The following is a 13,100-nucleotide window of genomic DNA, read 5'->3' as shown; positions in this document are numbered from 1 at the left end:
GCACATATACACCACAGAATACTATGCAACCATAAAAAATGATGGGTTTGTGTCCTTTGTAGGGACATGGATGAATCTGGAAACCATCATTCTTGGCAAACTGATACAAGAACAGAAAACCAAACACCGAATGTTCTCATTCATAGGTGGGTGTTGAACAATGAGAACACATGGACACAGGGAAGGGAACATCACACACTGGGGTCTGTTGGGGGTGGGGGGCTAGGGGAGGGACATTGCGGGGCAGGGAGGTTGGGGAGGGATAACACTGGGAGAAATGCTGGATGTAGGTGATCGGGGGATGGAGACAGTAAACCACCATGGCATGTGTGTACCTATGCAACAATCCTGCAAGACCTGCACATGTACCCCAGAACTTAAAAGTACAATAAATAAAATAAACAAACAAAATAAAATACCAGAAAAAAAAAAAAAAAAACCTGGTCTCTACAAAATTAGCCAGGCATAGTGGCACACACCTGTAATCCCAGATGCTCAGAAGGATGAGGTGGGAGAATTGCTTGAGTCCAAGAGGATGAGGCTGCAGTGAGCTGAGATTGCGCCACTCCAGCCTGGGTGACAGAGTGAGACCTTGTCTCAAAAAAAAAATAAAAAAGAAAAAGTCCGGGCACGGTGGCTCAGGCCTGTAATCCATGCACTTTGGGAGGCCGAGGCAGGTAGATCATCTGAGTTCAGGAGTTCGAAATCAGCCTGGCCAACATGGCAAAACCATGTTGGCCTAAAACTCCAGCAAATTACTAAAACTACAAAAATTAGTCCAGTGTGATAGCAGGCACATGTAATCCCAGCTACTCAGGAGGCTGAGGCAAAAGAATTGCTTGAACCCAGGAGGCAGACGTTGCAGTGAGCAGAGATGGCACCATTGCACTCCTGCCTGGGCAACACAGCAAGATTCCAACTCCAAAAAAAAAAAAAAAAAAATACACACACACACACACACACACACACACACACACACACACACACAGACAGAATTACTACAACTCAATAATAAAAAGATAAATAGGCCAAGCTCAGTGGCTTATCCGTGTAATCCCAGCACTTTGGGAGACCAAAGTGAAAGACGGCTTGAGACCAGGAGTTTGAGATCAGAACTCCAAAGTGAGGTCTTGTCTCTAAAATAAATAAATAAATAAAATATAGGCCAGCCGCGGTGGCTCACGCCTGTAACCCAAGCACTTTGGAGGCCAAGGCGGGCGGATCACCTGAGGTTGGGAGTTCAAGATCAGCCTGACCAACATGATGAAACTCCATCTTAAAAATAATTAAATAATTAAATAAATAAATAATAAAATAAAATATGTAAAGAAAAAGATGGCACACCCAATTTTTGAAAAACGAGCTAGGATCTGAATAGGTATTTCTCCAAAGAAAATATACAAATGAACAATAAGCAAATGAAAGGATGTTCCACATCATTAGTTGTTAAGAGAAATGCAAATAAATGCCAGGCGCAGTGGCTCATGCCTATAATCCCAACACTTTGGGAGGCTGAAGTGGGCAGATCACAAGGTCAGGAGTTCGAGACCAGCCTGACCAACATGGTGAAATCCCATCTCTAAAAAAATAAAAAATAAATAAAATGAGAAATGCAAATCAAAACCACACGGTGAAACTACTTCACACCCACTAGGGTAACAAAAGATAAAGAAGAAAAGTAAGTTGGGCAAGGATGTAGAGAAACGGAACTCTCATACAGTGCTAGTGAGAATGTAAAATGGTGCAACCGCGTTGGAAAAGTTTGTCTCTTAAAAAATTAAACATGGCCGGGCGCGGTGGCTCAAGCCTGTAATCCCAGCACTTTGGGAGGCCGAGGCGGGTGGATCACGAGGTCAAGAGATCGAGACCATCCTGGTCAACATGGTGAAACCCCGTCTCTACTAAAAATACAAAAAATTAGCTGGGCATGGTGGTGCATGCCTGTAATCCCAGCTACTCAGGAGGCTGAGGCAGGAGAATTGCCTGAACCCAGGAGGCGGAGGTTGCGGTGAGCCGAGATCGCGCCATTGCACTCCAGCCTGGGTAACATGAGTGAAACTCCGTCTCAAAAAAAAAAAAAAAGAAAAATTAAACATAGGCCAGGCGTGGCGGCTCACGCCTGTAATCCAAGCACTTTGGAGGCCAAGGCGGGCGGATCACCTAAGGTCAGAAGTTCAAGACCAGCCTGACCAACATGGTGAAACCCTGTATTTAAAACAAAAAAAAGGAGAAAAAAAAAAAAATTAAACATAGACTTACTACTGTATGACCCAGCAAATCTTCTCCAAGGTATCTACGCAAAAGAAAAGTATATGATCCACAAAGATCTGGGCACAAATGTTCTTAAAAACTCTTTTTTTTTTTTTTTGAGACAGGGTGTCACTCTATCACCCAGGCTGGAATGCAGTGGTGCGATCATGGCTCACTGCGGCCTCGACCCCCTAGGCTCAAGTGATCCTCCCACTTCAGCCTCCCAAAGAGCTAGGACTACAAGTGCATGCCACCATACTTAGCTCACTTTTTGTAGAGAAGAGGTTTTTGTCATGTTGCGCAGACCAGTCTAGAACTTCTGGACTCCAGCAATCTACCTGCTTCAGCCTCCCAAAGTGCTGAGATTATAGGCGTGAGCCCCTACTCCCAGCCTTATATTATAAAAGCTTTATTCAGGCCAGGTAAGGTGGCTCATGCCTATAATCCCAACACTTTGGGAGGCAGAGGCAGAAGGACTGCTTGAGGCCAAGAGTTTAAAACCAGCCTGGACAAAATAGTGAGACCCCCATCTCTACAAAAAAATCAAAAAATTAGCTGGGAATGGTAGCACATGCCTGTGGTCCCAGCTACATGAGAGACTGAGGCAGCAGAATCACTTCAGCCCAAGAGGGTGAAGCTGCAGTGAGCTATGTTTCAGGCCACTGTACTCCAGCATGGGCAACAGAGCGAGACTCTATCTCCGAAAAAAAAAGCTTTATTCACAATTCAAGTGAACATCTGAATGACTAACTCAAATGAACATCAACTGGTGAATGGATAAACAAAATGCACTCTAGCCATACAGTGAACTATTTGGTCCTAAAAAGAAATGAAGTACTGATACATGTTACAACATAGATGATTTTCAAAAACATTAAGTGAAAGGAGCAGCTAGGCGCTGTGGCTCACGTCTGTAATCCCAGCACTTTGGGAGGCCGTGGCAGGCAGATCATTTGAGGTCAGCAGTTTGAGACCAGCCTGGCCAACACGGCGAAACCCCGTATCTACTAAAAATACAAAAATTAGCCAGGCGTGGAGTTGCACACCTGCAGTCCCAACTACTCAGGAGGCTGAGGCAGGAGAATTACATGAACCCAGGAGGCAGAGGTTGCAGTGAGCAGAGGTCACAGCACTGTACTCCAGCCTGGGTAACAGAGTGAGACTCCATCTCAAAAAAAAAAAAAAAAAAGTGAAAGCCACCAAACACAAAAGATCATACACTGTATGATTCCATTTATATGGAGTGTCCAGAAACGTCTTTATTTTCTTTTATTTTTAGAGAGAGTCTCATTCTATTGCTCAGGCTATAGTACAGTGGCAGGATCACTGCAAACTCAACCTTGCAAACTAAAGAAATCCTCCCACCTCAGCCTCACAAGTAGCTTGGACTACAGACACGTGCCACCAAGCCAGATAATTTTTTTCTATTTTTCAAGAGATGGTGGGGGCGGGGGGTGGGTCTCACTATATTGCCCAGGCTGGTCTCAAGTGATCCTCCTGCCTCAGCCTCCCAAAGTGCTGGGATAACAGGTGCCAGGTCTAGAAAAGCAAAATCTACAGAGATGGGAGATAGTTGCCTGGGGCTGAGGGTGAGAATGAGAAGTAACTAAATTGGTGAAAAGTTTGTTTCTTTTTTTTTCTAAAGAGACAGGGTCTCATTATGTTGCCCAGGCTGATTTCAAACTCCTGGGCTCATGCAATCCACCTGCCTTGGCCTCCCAAAGTGCTGAGATTATAAGGCATGAGCCACCATGACAGGCCCAAAATTTCTTTACAGGATGATAAATTTTTTTTTTTTTTTTTAAAGACGGAGTCTCACTCTGTCACCCAGGCTGGAGTGCAGTAGCGCAATCTCGGCTCACAGTAACCTCCCCATCCCGGGTTAAAGGGATTCTCCTGCCTCAGCCTTCCAAGTAACTGGGATTACAGGCACTCACCACCAGGACTGGCTATTTCTGTATTATTGGTAGAGAAGGGATTTTACCATGTTGACCAGGCTGGTCTCAAACTCCTAACCTAAGGTGATCCATCCACCTTAGCCTCCCAAAGTGCTGGGATTACAGGTGTGAGCCACCATGCCCGGCTGAGTGATAAAAATTTCTAAAACCTAATTCTGGTGATGGTTGCACAACTCTGTAAATATACTCAAAGTCATTTAATTGTATAAACAGAAAAACAACAAAAAACTTGGCAGTAGAATTTCAGTTATTGACATTATAACAGAGCTTTAAAATGATTACAAACTCTTTCAGTGCATATGAAAGGATATCACTTAATTGAAAATAGACTCTAAGAAATTAAGTCTTTAAGCAATCATTTCAAAATTTTAGAATAACTCAAAAGACATTAAAGTGAGCATATCTTTCTTCAAAACTACCAGTACACAGCCAACATACACAACAAAAACAGATAGCTCTCTCTGTGTGTGCGTGTGCGTGTGCGTGTGCGTGTGTGTGTGTGTTTAGCAACTAGATTTCTGTCACCCAGGCTGGAGTGCAGTGGTAGGATCATAGCTCATCACAGCCTCAAACTCCTGGGCTCAAGTGATCATCTGTCAGCCTCTGGAGTCGATAGGGCCACAGGCATGTGCTGCCATGCCCACTACTAATTTTTTTAATTTTTTGTACAAATGGTGTCTTGTTTTGTTGGCCAGGATGGTCTCGAACTCTTGGCCTCAAACAATTCTCCCACCTTAGCTTCCCAAAGCTCTGGGATGACAGCATGAGCCATCATACCTAGCCAAAAACTGATAATACTCTTATAGAACAAATGTTCAAATGCCCAAAAACCACAAAATTTTAGTCATGACTCACTGTGTAAACAAATCACTATAAAGTGTAATACCAAGAACGTACATTTCATGATTACACACAGGCAGAGACGGGGCAGTATCAAAGGGAAAAAAAATTCTTATCATTTTAACTGGATACAGTTTCTTTTGTGCGTGAGAGATGGGGGTGGTTATGGTTAAAGGTATATCTTTTGTCTTTGTTGCTCTATATAATCACCTAAGATGGCTTTACTTTAATGACAAAAGACTAACTTCTTTCAGATGTGATAAAACTGGTATTACATAATTGTTTTTTCTTTAATGTTAGTTTTACTTAATTCTAAATTAAAGACTACAGAGTAGTTAACACTGAACCATGACTTTGAAGCCACCTCACAAGATATGCCCTGTAGCTATGTTTCATTTCCTTAGCTGGCCAGGCCTGTAATCCTGGCACCTGCATATTGTGCTAATAACTTCTACGTTACCTTCTAGAACAGAAGCATTTGAGGCACAAATCTTTTCTGCTACTCAGTGTTACCTTTAGAAGTATCACACAAGAAGTGTCAAGCTAACATTATATAATACATACTGAAAAGTCTCTTTCACAGAAAACTCTTAACTCCTCATGTTTTTCTGCTGTCTTAAGCTTTATGGCCTATCCTATGTCTTTACTGTGTTCATTAGGATTGACAAAGTGGAATTCCGCTCATCTTAGGTATTATAGAAGATATACTGTTTCAAACTAGCCCATCGAAAGACTATTTGTAATTTAAATTATTTAAATTAAAAATGTATATAAATTAAACTTAATATGCCTAAAGTCTCAATGAAAGACAGCACATTTTATAAAACTTTAAATAAACTGTTCCACAATGGATAAAAACTTTTTTTTTGGATGACAATTCTTCTTAATCCAGATATTCATTAAGCCAGTTCTCCACTGGCTGTTCAGACATTTCCTTACTCTTTTTTTTTGAGACAGAGTCTTGCTCTGTCACCAGGCTGGAGTGCAGGGGCGCAATCTCGGCTCACTGCAACCTCCGCCTCCTGGGTTCAAGTGATTCTTCCACGTCAGCCTCCCGAGTAGCTGGGACCACGTCCAGCTAATTTTTGTATTTTTAGTAGAGACGGGGTTTCACCATGTTGGCCAGAATGGTCTTGATCTCTTGACCTCGTGATCCACCCACCTCGGCCTCCCAAAGTGCTGGGATTACAGGCGTGAGCCGCAGCGCCCGGCCAGTTTTCTATTACTCTTAATGCTAGAGACAGCAGAGAAGACTCCAGTATTTTCGCAATCTAATTAAATTCTCTGAAGGAAAACTTTCCCTGAGTTTCAATTCACTGCCCCAAATGATACCATCAACAATGAAACAAAACAAACAAACAAGATATCCTCCCCCAAAAAACTCCCCTCTTACCAACTGGCTTTGATTATATTCCTCTGAGATATTTAAGGATCTTTTTTTTTTTTATTTTATTTATTTATTTATTTATTTATTTATTATTTTTATTTATTTATTTATTTATTTTTTTTTTTTTTGAGACGGAGTTTCACTCATGTTACCCAGGCTGGAGTGCAATGGCACGATCTCGGCTCACCGCAACCTCTGCCTCCTGGGTTCAGGCAATTCTCCTGCCTCAGCCTCCTGAGTAGCTGGGATTACAGGCACGCACCACCATGCCCAGCTAATTTTTTGTATTTTTAGTAGAGACGGGGTTTCACCATGTTGACCAGGATGGTCTCGATCTCTTGACCTCGTGATCCACCCGCCTCGGCCTCCCAAAGTGCTGGGATTACAGGCTTGAGCCACCGCACCCGGCCTATTTTTTATTTTATAAGATGAGGTTTCACCATGTTGGTCAGGCTGGTCTTGAACTCCCAACCTCAGGTGATCCACCTGCCTTGGCCTCCAAAGTGCTTGGATTACAGGTTTGAGCCACCACACCCGGCCCGATAGGATCTTTTTAAAGTTAGGTGGCAGACATTCAACTGTGTCCATAAATGTATCCGTTTAGTCTCCTCATCTTTTAATCTCTGATGAACTAAATAAACTATGTAAATACCTATATTTACTAATGCATAGTCACTCTGTAATATACCTTGAAAGGCACATCTCTCTAAATGGGATCAATGATTTAAAAAAAAAAAATACACACCATGATACTACCATTGTAAAAATACAGCACCTCTAGTTTAACTGCAATTATTAAGTCTCTAGGCATATGAGGGTAAACCTGAATGATTGGTTCCTTGGCAATGACAAGCTGTATTTCTGTGAACTAGCTAATTGCTTAATACACCCAGATATTTCGAGAGTACTGTACTTTATATACTTATTTCATGTAACCCTCATGTAATAGACAGTGTCAGAGATTAAGGAATTTACTCTAGGTCACAGAGTATGGCCAAAGGAATCTGAATTCACTTTTGACACACCACAAAGAGGAACATTATATAACATGCCTAGTAAATGCATTGAAGAACTTGTGCAGTAAAGCTTGCTGAACTGAGTCAGAAGACACTACCACTGTGTGACCTTTGGCTATCATCTGGCCCATGCCTCAGTTTCCTTACTATAAAATTAGGAAGTAAGACTACTCTGATAGGTACCAATGTTTAAAAACTTTGTGTAATAAATAAAGGCTATAATTTCATGAATAGAAACTGTGAGATTTTCTAAGAATCTAAACTCTCATTTTCTAGATTTTTTTTTTTTTTGTAATTTAGGGGTAATCTGGAGGTCACCCAATCTCCTTGGATTGCCAACCCAACCCCACTCCAAATCTTCCATTATCCACCTTGAGGCACCTCTTAGAATAAATAACACACGGCCTGGCGCAGTGGCTCACGCCTATAATACAGTACTTTGGGAGGCCGAGGCGGGTGGATCACGAGGTCAAGAGGTCGAGACCATCCTGGTCAACATGGTGAAACCCCAACTCTACTAAAAATACAAAAATTAGCTGGGCATGGTGGTGAGCGCCTGTAGTCCCAGCTACTCAGGAGGCTGAGGCAGGAGAATTGCTCGAACCTAGGAGGCAAGAGGCTGCGGTGAGCCAAGATCGCGCCATTGCACTCCAGCCTGGGTAACAAGAGCGAAACTCCGTCTCAAAAAAAAAAGAATAAATAACACACTAAAAAGAAACATTTTCAACTCCAAAAACTGGTGCTAAGGGTGCTAAGTAAGACATATTTTACAGAAGTCTCTTCCTCAAAATCCTCTTTAATTACCTTTGCTCTTTCCCTAAACTCTCTCTCCCCAAGGTCAGACCACATTTTTTTTTTCCTATTTCCACCAATTTTGCTGACCTCCTTACACCCTCTCAAAATCCTACTTGCTTGTACCCAGCAGGACAAAAGCCCTGGAACACCTATTGTTCTTGAAACACAACAAGAAAGTGAAAAGAAAAAGTCCCAGTTCATACAGGAATTTGAATACAGCATTGTACTTTCAAAAAAGAATAAATCTGGCTGGGTGCGTGGCTGATACCTGTAATCCCAGCACTTTGGGAGACCAAGGCGGGCGGATCACCTGAGGTCAGGAGTTTGAGACCAGCCTGTCCCATATGGTGAAACCCATCTCTACTAATAATATAAAAATCAGCCGGGCGTGGTGGCACATGCCTGTAGTCCCAGCTACTCAGGAGACTGAGGCAGAAGAATCACTTGAACCCGGAAGGCAGAGGTTGCAGTGAGCCAAGATTGTGCCACTGCACTCCAGCCTGGGTGACAGAGCGAGACTCTGCCTCAAAAAAAAGAAAAGCACCTTCCTAACCAGTTTTCTCCCTGCCCTGCTCCAAAGCCACTGCCACAGAGAACCAATATAACTGATGAGAGTATGGAGTATAGTACATGTAATAAAAGTAATCTCATGTTTGTTTCCAATTGTATTTAGTGTATCACTATGTTCAATAAAGAAACTATTTGGAATTCCTTATGAAAACATCATTGAAAATGCACACACCAATGCACACACCGGCCGGGCACGGTGGCTCACTCCTGTAATCCCAGAACTTTGGGAGGCCAAGGTGGGCAGATCACAGGAGCTCAAGAGTTCAAGGTCACCCTGGGCAACATGGTAAAACTCCATCTCTACTAAAATATAAAAATTAGCCAGGCGTGGTGGCATGTGCCTGTCCCAACTACTCAGGAGGCTGAGGCACGAGAATTGCTTCAGCTCCGGAGGTGGAAGTTGTGTGAGCCGCGATTGGGCCACTGCACTCCAGCTTGGGCTAGAGTGGGACTCCATCACAATAAAAAAAAAAAAAAAAGTGTGGTGGGGTGGCTCACCCCTGTAATCCCAGCACTTTGCGAGACTGAGGCGGGTGGATCACCTGACCTCAGGAGTTCAGGACCAGCCTGGGCAACATGGTGAAACCCCATCTCTACTAAAATACAAAAAAATTAGCAAGGCGATGTGGCCCAGCCCTGTAATTCCAGCTCCTCTGGGAGGCTGAGGCAAGAGAATCACTTGAACCTGGGAGGCGGAAGCTGCAGTGAGCCAAGATCGTACCACTGCAGTCCAGCCTGGGCTATCAGAGGGAGACAAGAAAAGAAAAGAAAGAAAAGAACAGCATTATTTAAGGCCACTTAGTTTCTTAATCTGTTCAAGGTTCTTTATACATACCATCTCAATCTTTTGTCAACAGTAGGGCAGGTGCCAGAGGAGAAAAACTGAGGGTGAGGCAAGGGAAAGGAAGCCCCTATGTAGTTAGAGTAAACATCTAACACCAGTCATTAACCCATGTATTCAACTAGACATTGGAATTTAGATCCTAAACTACTAAGAGGTTATCAACTGACGATCATTTGGTCCGGAATCAGTGGTTTAGTATGACAACGTTTTTGAACTTCAGGTACAGTTTGTCATTTTTTGATAAATTTACCTCAGGAAAAAAAGATATTCCATAAAGAATAACAAACCACTAAGCCAACCAAGGTAAAACCAAGGTATGCATTAGAAAATACAATTCTAAATTTAGCACACTAAATTACAGTAAGGAAAGCCCTCACACCACCATTCACAAGTCTCTGTTCAGGCAACTTATTTTTGGCAAGCTAAATCAAGGCTGTCAACATTGGTTTTGTTTTTTTTTCCCCCCCACCCGAAAATTACATTAATTATTCTGAAAAAAAAAAATAGACATCTTCAAATTGGGGAAAGGTTACAAGTGCCGTGTGTCCTATAAATGCTTATTTTAAAGAGTCACACGGAAGGGGGTTAAAAAAAAAAAAAGCAAACAAACAAACCCTGGAAGATTGGAAGATGCAGCAGAGCCCCCTTGCTCCCGAAATAAAACTCCTGGTGGCTGTAACAGCAGCGGCAGTGCTACTCCCGACAGAAGTTTTCAGCTGTCACTTCTAACAGCTGAGCGCTTCCTAGGAGAGAAGCGACAGGCCGAGAAGAGAGGTGGTTGTGGGAGGTCTGAAGATCTAATACTCGAAATCCTAGACTCGAAGGGAAACCCTCCACACTTCACCTGTACTTACGGGACACCCAGCAAGCGCAGCCCCAGTATCCCCAACACACGCTCACGCCACTCGCGCCCCGCCACACTCAAGTCCAGCAGCTCGAGGAATCGACCACGCGCCCGTTCTCTTTCCCCCTTCAGATTGCTAAGGGCTGCTCTGACCTGGAGCTAAGGGTGCGACCTGCACTTGCGATTCCTGCAGAGGCCTCACACCTAGGGCCGTGTCTGTCCCGCCCGCTCCTCAGTCTCGGGCCGCGCGACCCTCAACTCTTCCAGGAGCCCCCCCGGGTCTCCACGCTTTAGGACACACCGCGCTTCCTGCCCCCGCGCGGCCGCCCCGGCCCTGTCACCTCGGGCCCCCGGGGACCCCGGGCCTCACCCCCTCCTCCAGCTCATCCTCAGAGCCCGCGTCCTCCGGCTGGTCCAGGTCTATGTCAAACACTCCTGCCATGTCCTCAGCTTCCCTGTCTCGGAAGTCCGGCGCTGGGTAAAAGCCGTCCCGCCTCCTTCGTCGCCTCATGGGCCCGGACCCGCCGCAGCCACCACTGCCGCTGCCGCCATCACCGGCTGCTTAGGCTCAGTGCGTCTGCGCCTAGGCCCTAGACTGGCTCCTAAAGTTCAGCGCAGGAGCATGCGTATATGGTCTTGTGAAGCCAAAGTGTGGGCAGTGGACATGCGCAGAACTATCGCCAGCATCCCGGTGCTAGCAGAAACATGCGCAAAACGCGAGCCGAAGCCGCTCTTGAAGACCAGAGCGTGCGCATTGTCAGCTAAAGCTTTCGGTGAACAGTGAGCATGCGTACCACATCTGAAGTTCGTAAATTGAAATTGAACATGCGTAATTAATCATTCTGAATAGGAAAAAAAAATACACAACAAAACTCTCCTTTTATGGAACATGCGCATTAGTTCTCAATAGCTTTTTCGTGTTGAAAGTGAGCATGCGCATGGTGAGTAGGTTGGTCTGAAATTTCAGCAGGATAGAAGTGTCTGGTCGGCGTTTGGTGGTGAGTCGCATACGTGGGGAACTCTTGGGGACGATGTGGAACGGCAGACCTTTTGGCTTCGTTGTTTGTTAGTTCTGTGGCCTTGGAAAAGTCAATAACCGTTCAGAGCCTCAGCTTCCTTATCTGTAAAATGAGGATAATTATATATCTATTTTGTAGGTTTGACATTTTAAGTACAGAATCTGTCTCTCAACCCACTACTCATTTCCAGTAATGCAGAGATCTGATGTGAAGTCTTTATCAAAAATTGTTTCTTTTCCTAGATAAAAATAATGAGAACCTGCTCTAATATTTCTTTTTCTTTCTTTCTTTTTTAAATAGAGACAGGATCTCAATATGTTGCCCAGGCTGGTCTGGAATCCTTGGGCTCAAATGATCCCCCCGCCTCGGCCTTCCAAAGTACTGGGATTACAGGCGCAAGCCATTGCGCGCGGTTAATATTTCATCTGGTTTTCTTTCTCCACGCTCCATCTTTCTTGCTGTACTACCTGAGTTAAACATAAAATCTTTCTTTTTTTTTTTTTTTTTTTTTTTTTTGAGACGGAGTTTCGCTGTTGTTGCCCAGACTGGAGTGCAATGGCACGATCTCGGCTCACCGCAACCTCCGCCTCCTGGGTTCAAGCAATTCTCCTGCCTCAGCCTCCCGAGTAGCTGGGACTACAGGCACGCACCATCATGCCCAGCTAATTTTTTGTATTTTTTTAGTAGAGACGAGGTTTCACCTTGTTGACCAGGATGGTCTCGATCTCTTGACCTCGTGATCCACCCGCCTCGGCCTCCCAAAGTGCTAGGATTATAGGCGTGAGCCACCGCGCCCGGCCAAACATAAAATCTTTCTAAAGTTACTAGGCTAGACTAGTGGAGAAAATGTAAGTCATTATTTAGAAGAGAGAAAATTGATATTAATGTACAATGTTGAGCTCACGTCTGCATTTTACGTGTCTATGTGGTGTGGAGGCTGGTACAGTACTACTAATTCCTTCAATCAGCATTTGTTTTGTCTTGTTTTTCTTTTCTTTTCTTTTCTTTTTCTTTTTTCCCAGGTTCTGAGACAGGAAGATGTCACTCTATCACCCAGGCTGGAGTGCAGTGGCAAGATCTTGGCTCACTGCAGCCTTGACCTTCCAGCCTCAGGTGATCCTCCCAACTCAGCCTCCTGAGTACCTGGGACTGCTGGCACACACCACTACGCCCAACTAATGTTTGTATTTTTTGTACAGACAGGGTTTTGCCATGTTGCCTAGGTCGGGAACTCCCATGCTCATGTAATCCTCCCAAACTGCTGAGATTACAGGCGTGAGCCACTGCATCCGGCCTCTTTTTTTCTTTTGTCACTCCTCAGCTGAGGAGAAGGTTTTGTTTCAAATGTATGTTTAGGAAAAAAGTGAGTATGAATCCGGTTTTGGAAACTATTGAGCTGTGTATGAATGGATTCAGGTACAGTAAATCACAAATCTCAAAACCATATAGAGAGTAAAAGAATTCCCTTGGGCCGGGCGCGGTGGCTCAAGCCTGTAATCCCAGCACTTTGGGAGGCCGAGGCGGGTGGATCACGAGGTCAAGAGATCGAGACCATCCTGGTCAACATGGTGAAACCC

General features: G+C 44.2%; 1 protein-coding gene across 9 annotated transcripts in view; it reads right to left on the bottom strand.

The window, feature by feature from the left end:
- RPS6KB1 (ribosomal protein S6 kinase B1) overlaps positions 1–11,148 on the bottom strand; it is a 62,405-nt gene extending 51,257 nt beyond the window's left edge. For 5 of the 9 annotated variants that reach the window (XR_004269701.1, XM_032280718.1, XM_032280721.1 and 2 more), the window contains exon 1: positions 10,875–11,148. Coding sequence is in view for 5 of the 9 variants with exons in the window: in XM_032280718.1 (XP_032136609.1) it covers positions 10,875–11,015 (141 nt within the window). In the remaining 4 variants the exon portion in view is untranslated. Of the gene's footprint in view, positions 1–10,274; positions 10,404–10,874 lie in introns of those variants that run through there. The other 4 variants (XM_032280725.1, XM_032280720.1, XM_032280719.1 and 1 more) reach the window with 4 other exon arrangements.
- Between the last annotated feature and the right edge of the window lie 1,952 nt (positions 11,149–13,100).

This window comes from Sapajus apella, unplaced genomic scaffold (genome assembly GCF_009761245.1).
Source record: "Sapajus apella isolate SASKATOON/1434 unplaced genomic scaffold, GSC_monkey_1.0 scaffold12, whole genome shotgun sequence".
NCBI lineage: Eukaryota > Metazoa > Chordata > Mammalia > Primates > Cebidae > Sapajus > Sapajus apella.
Note: the sequence above shows the minus strand (reverse complement) of the source record. Positions and strands in the feature narration are given on the sequence as shown.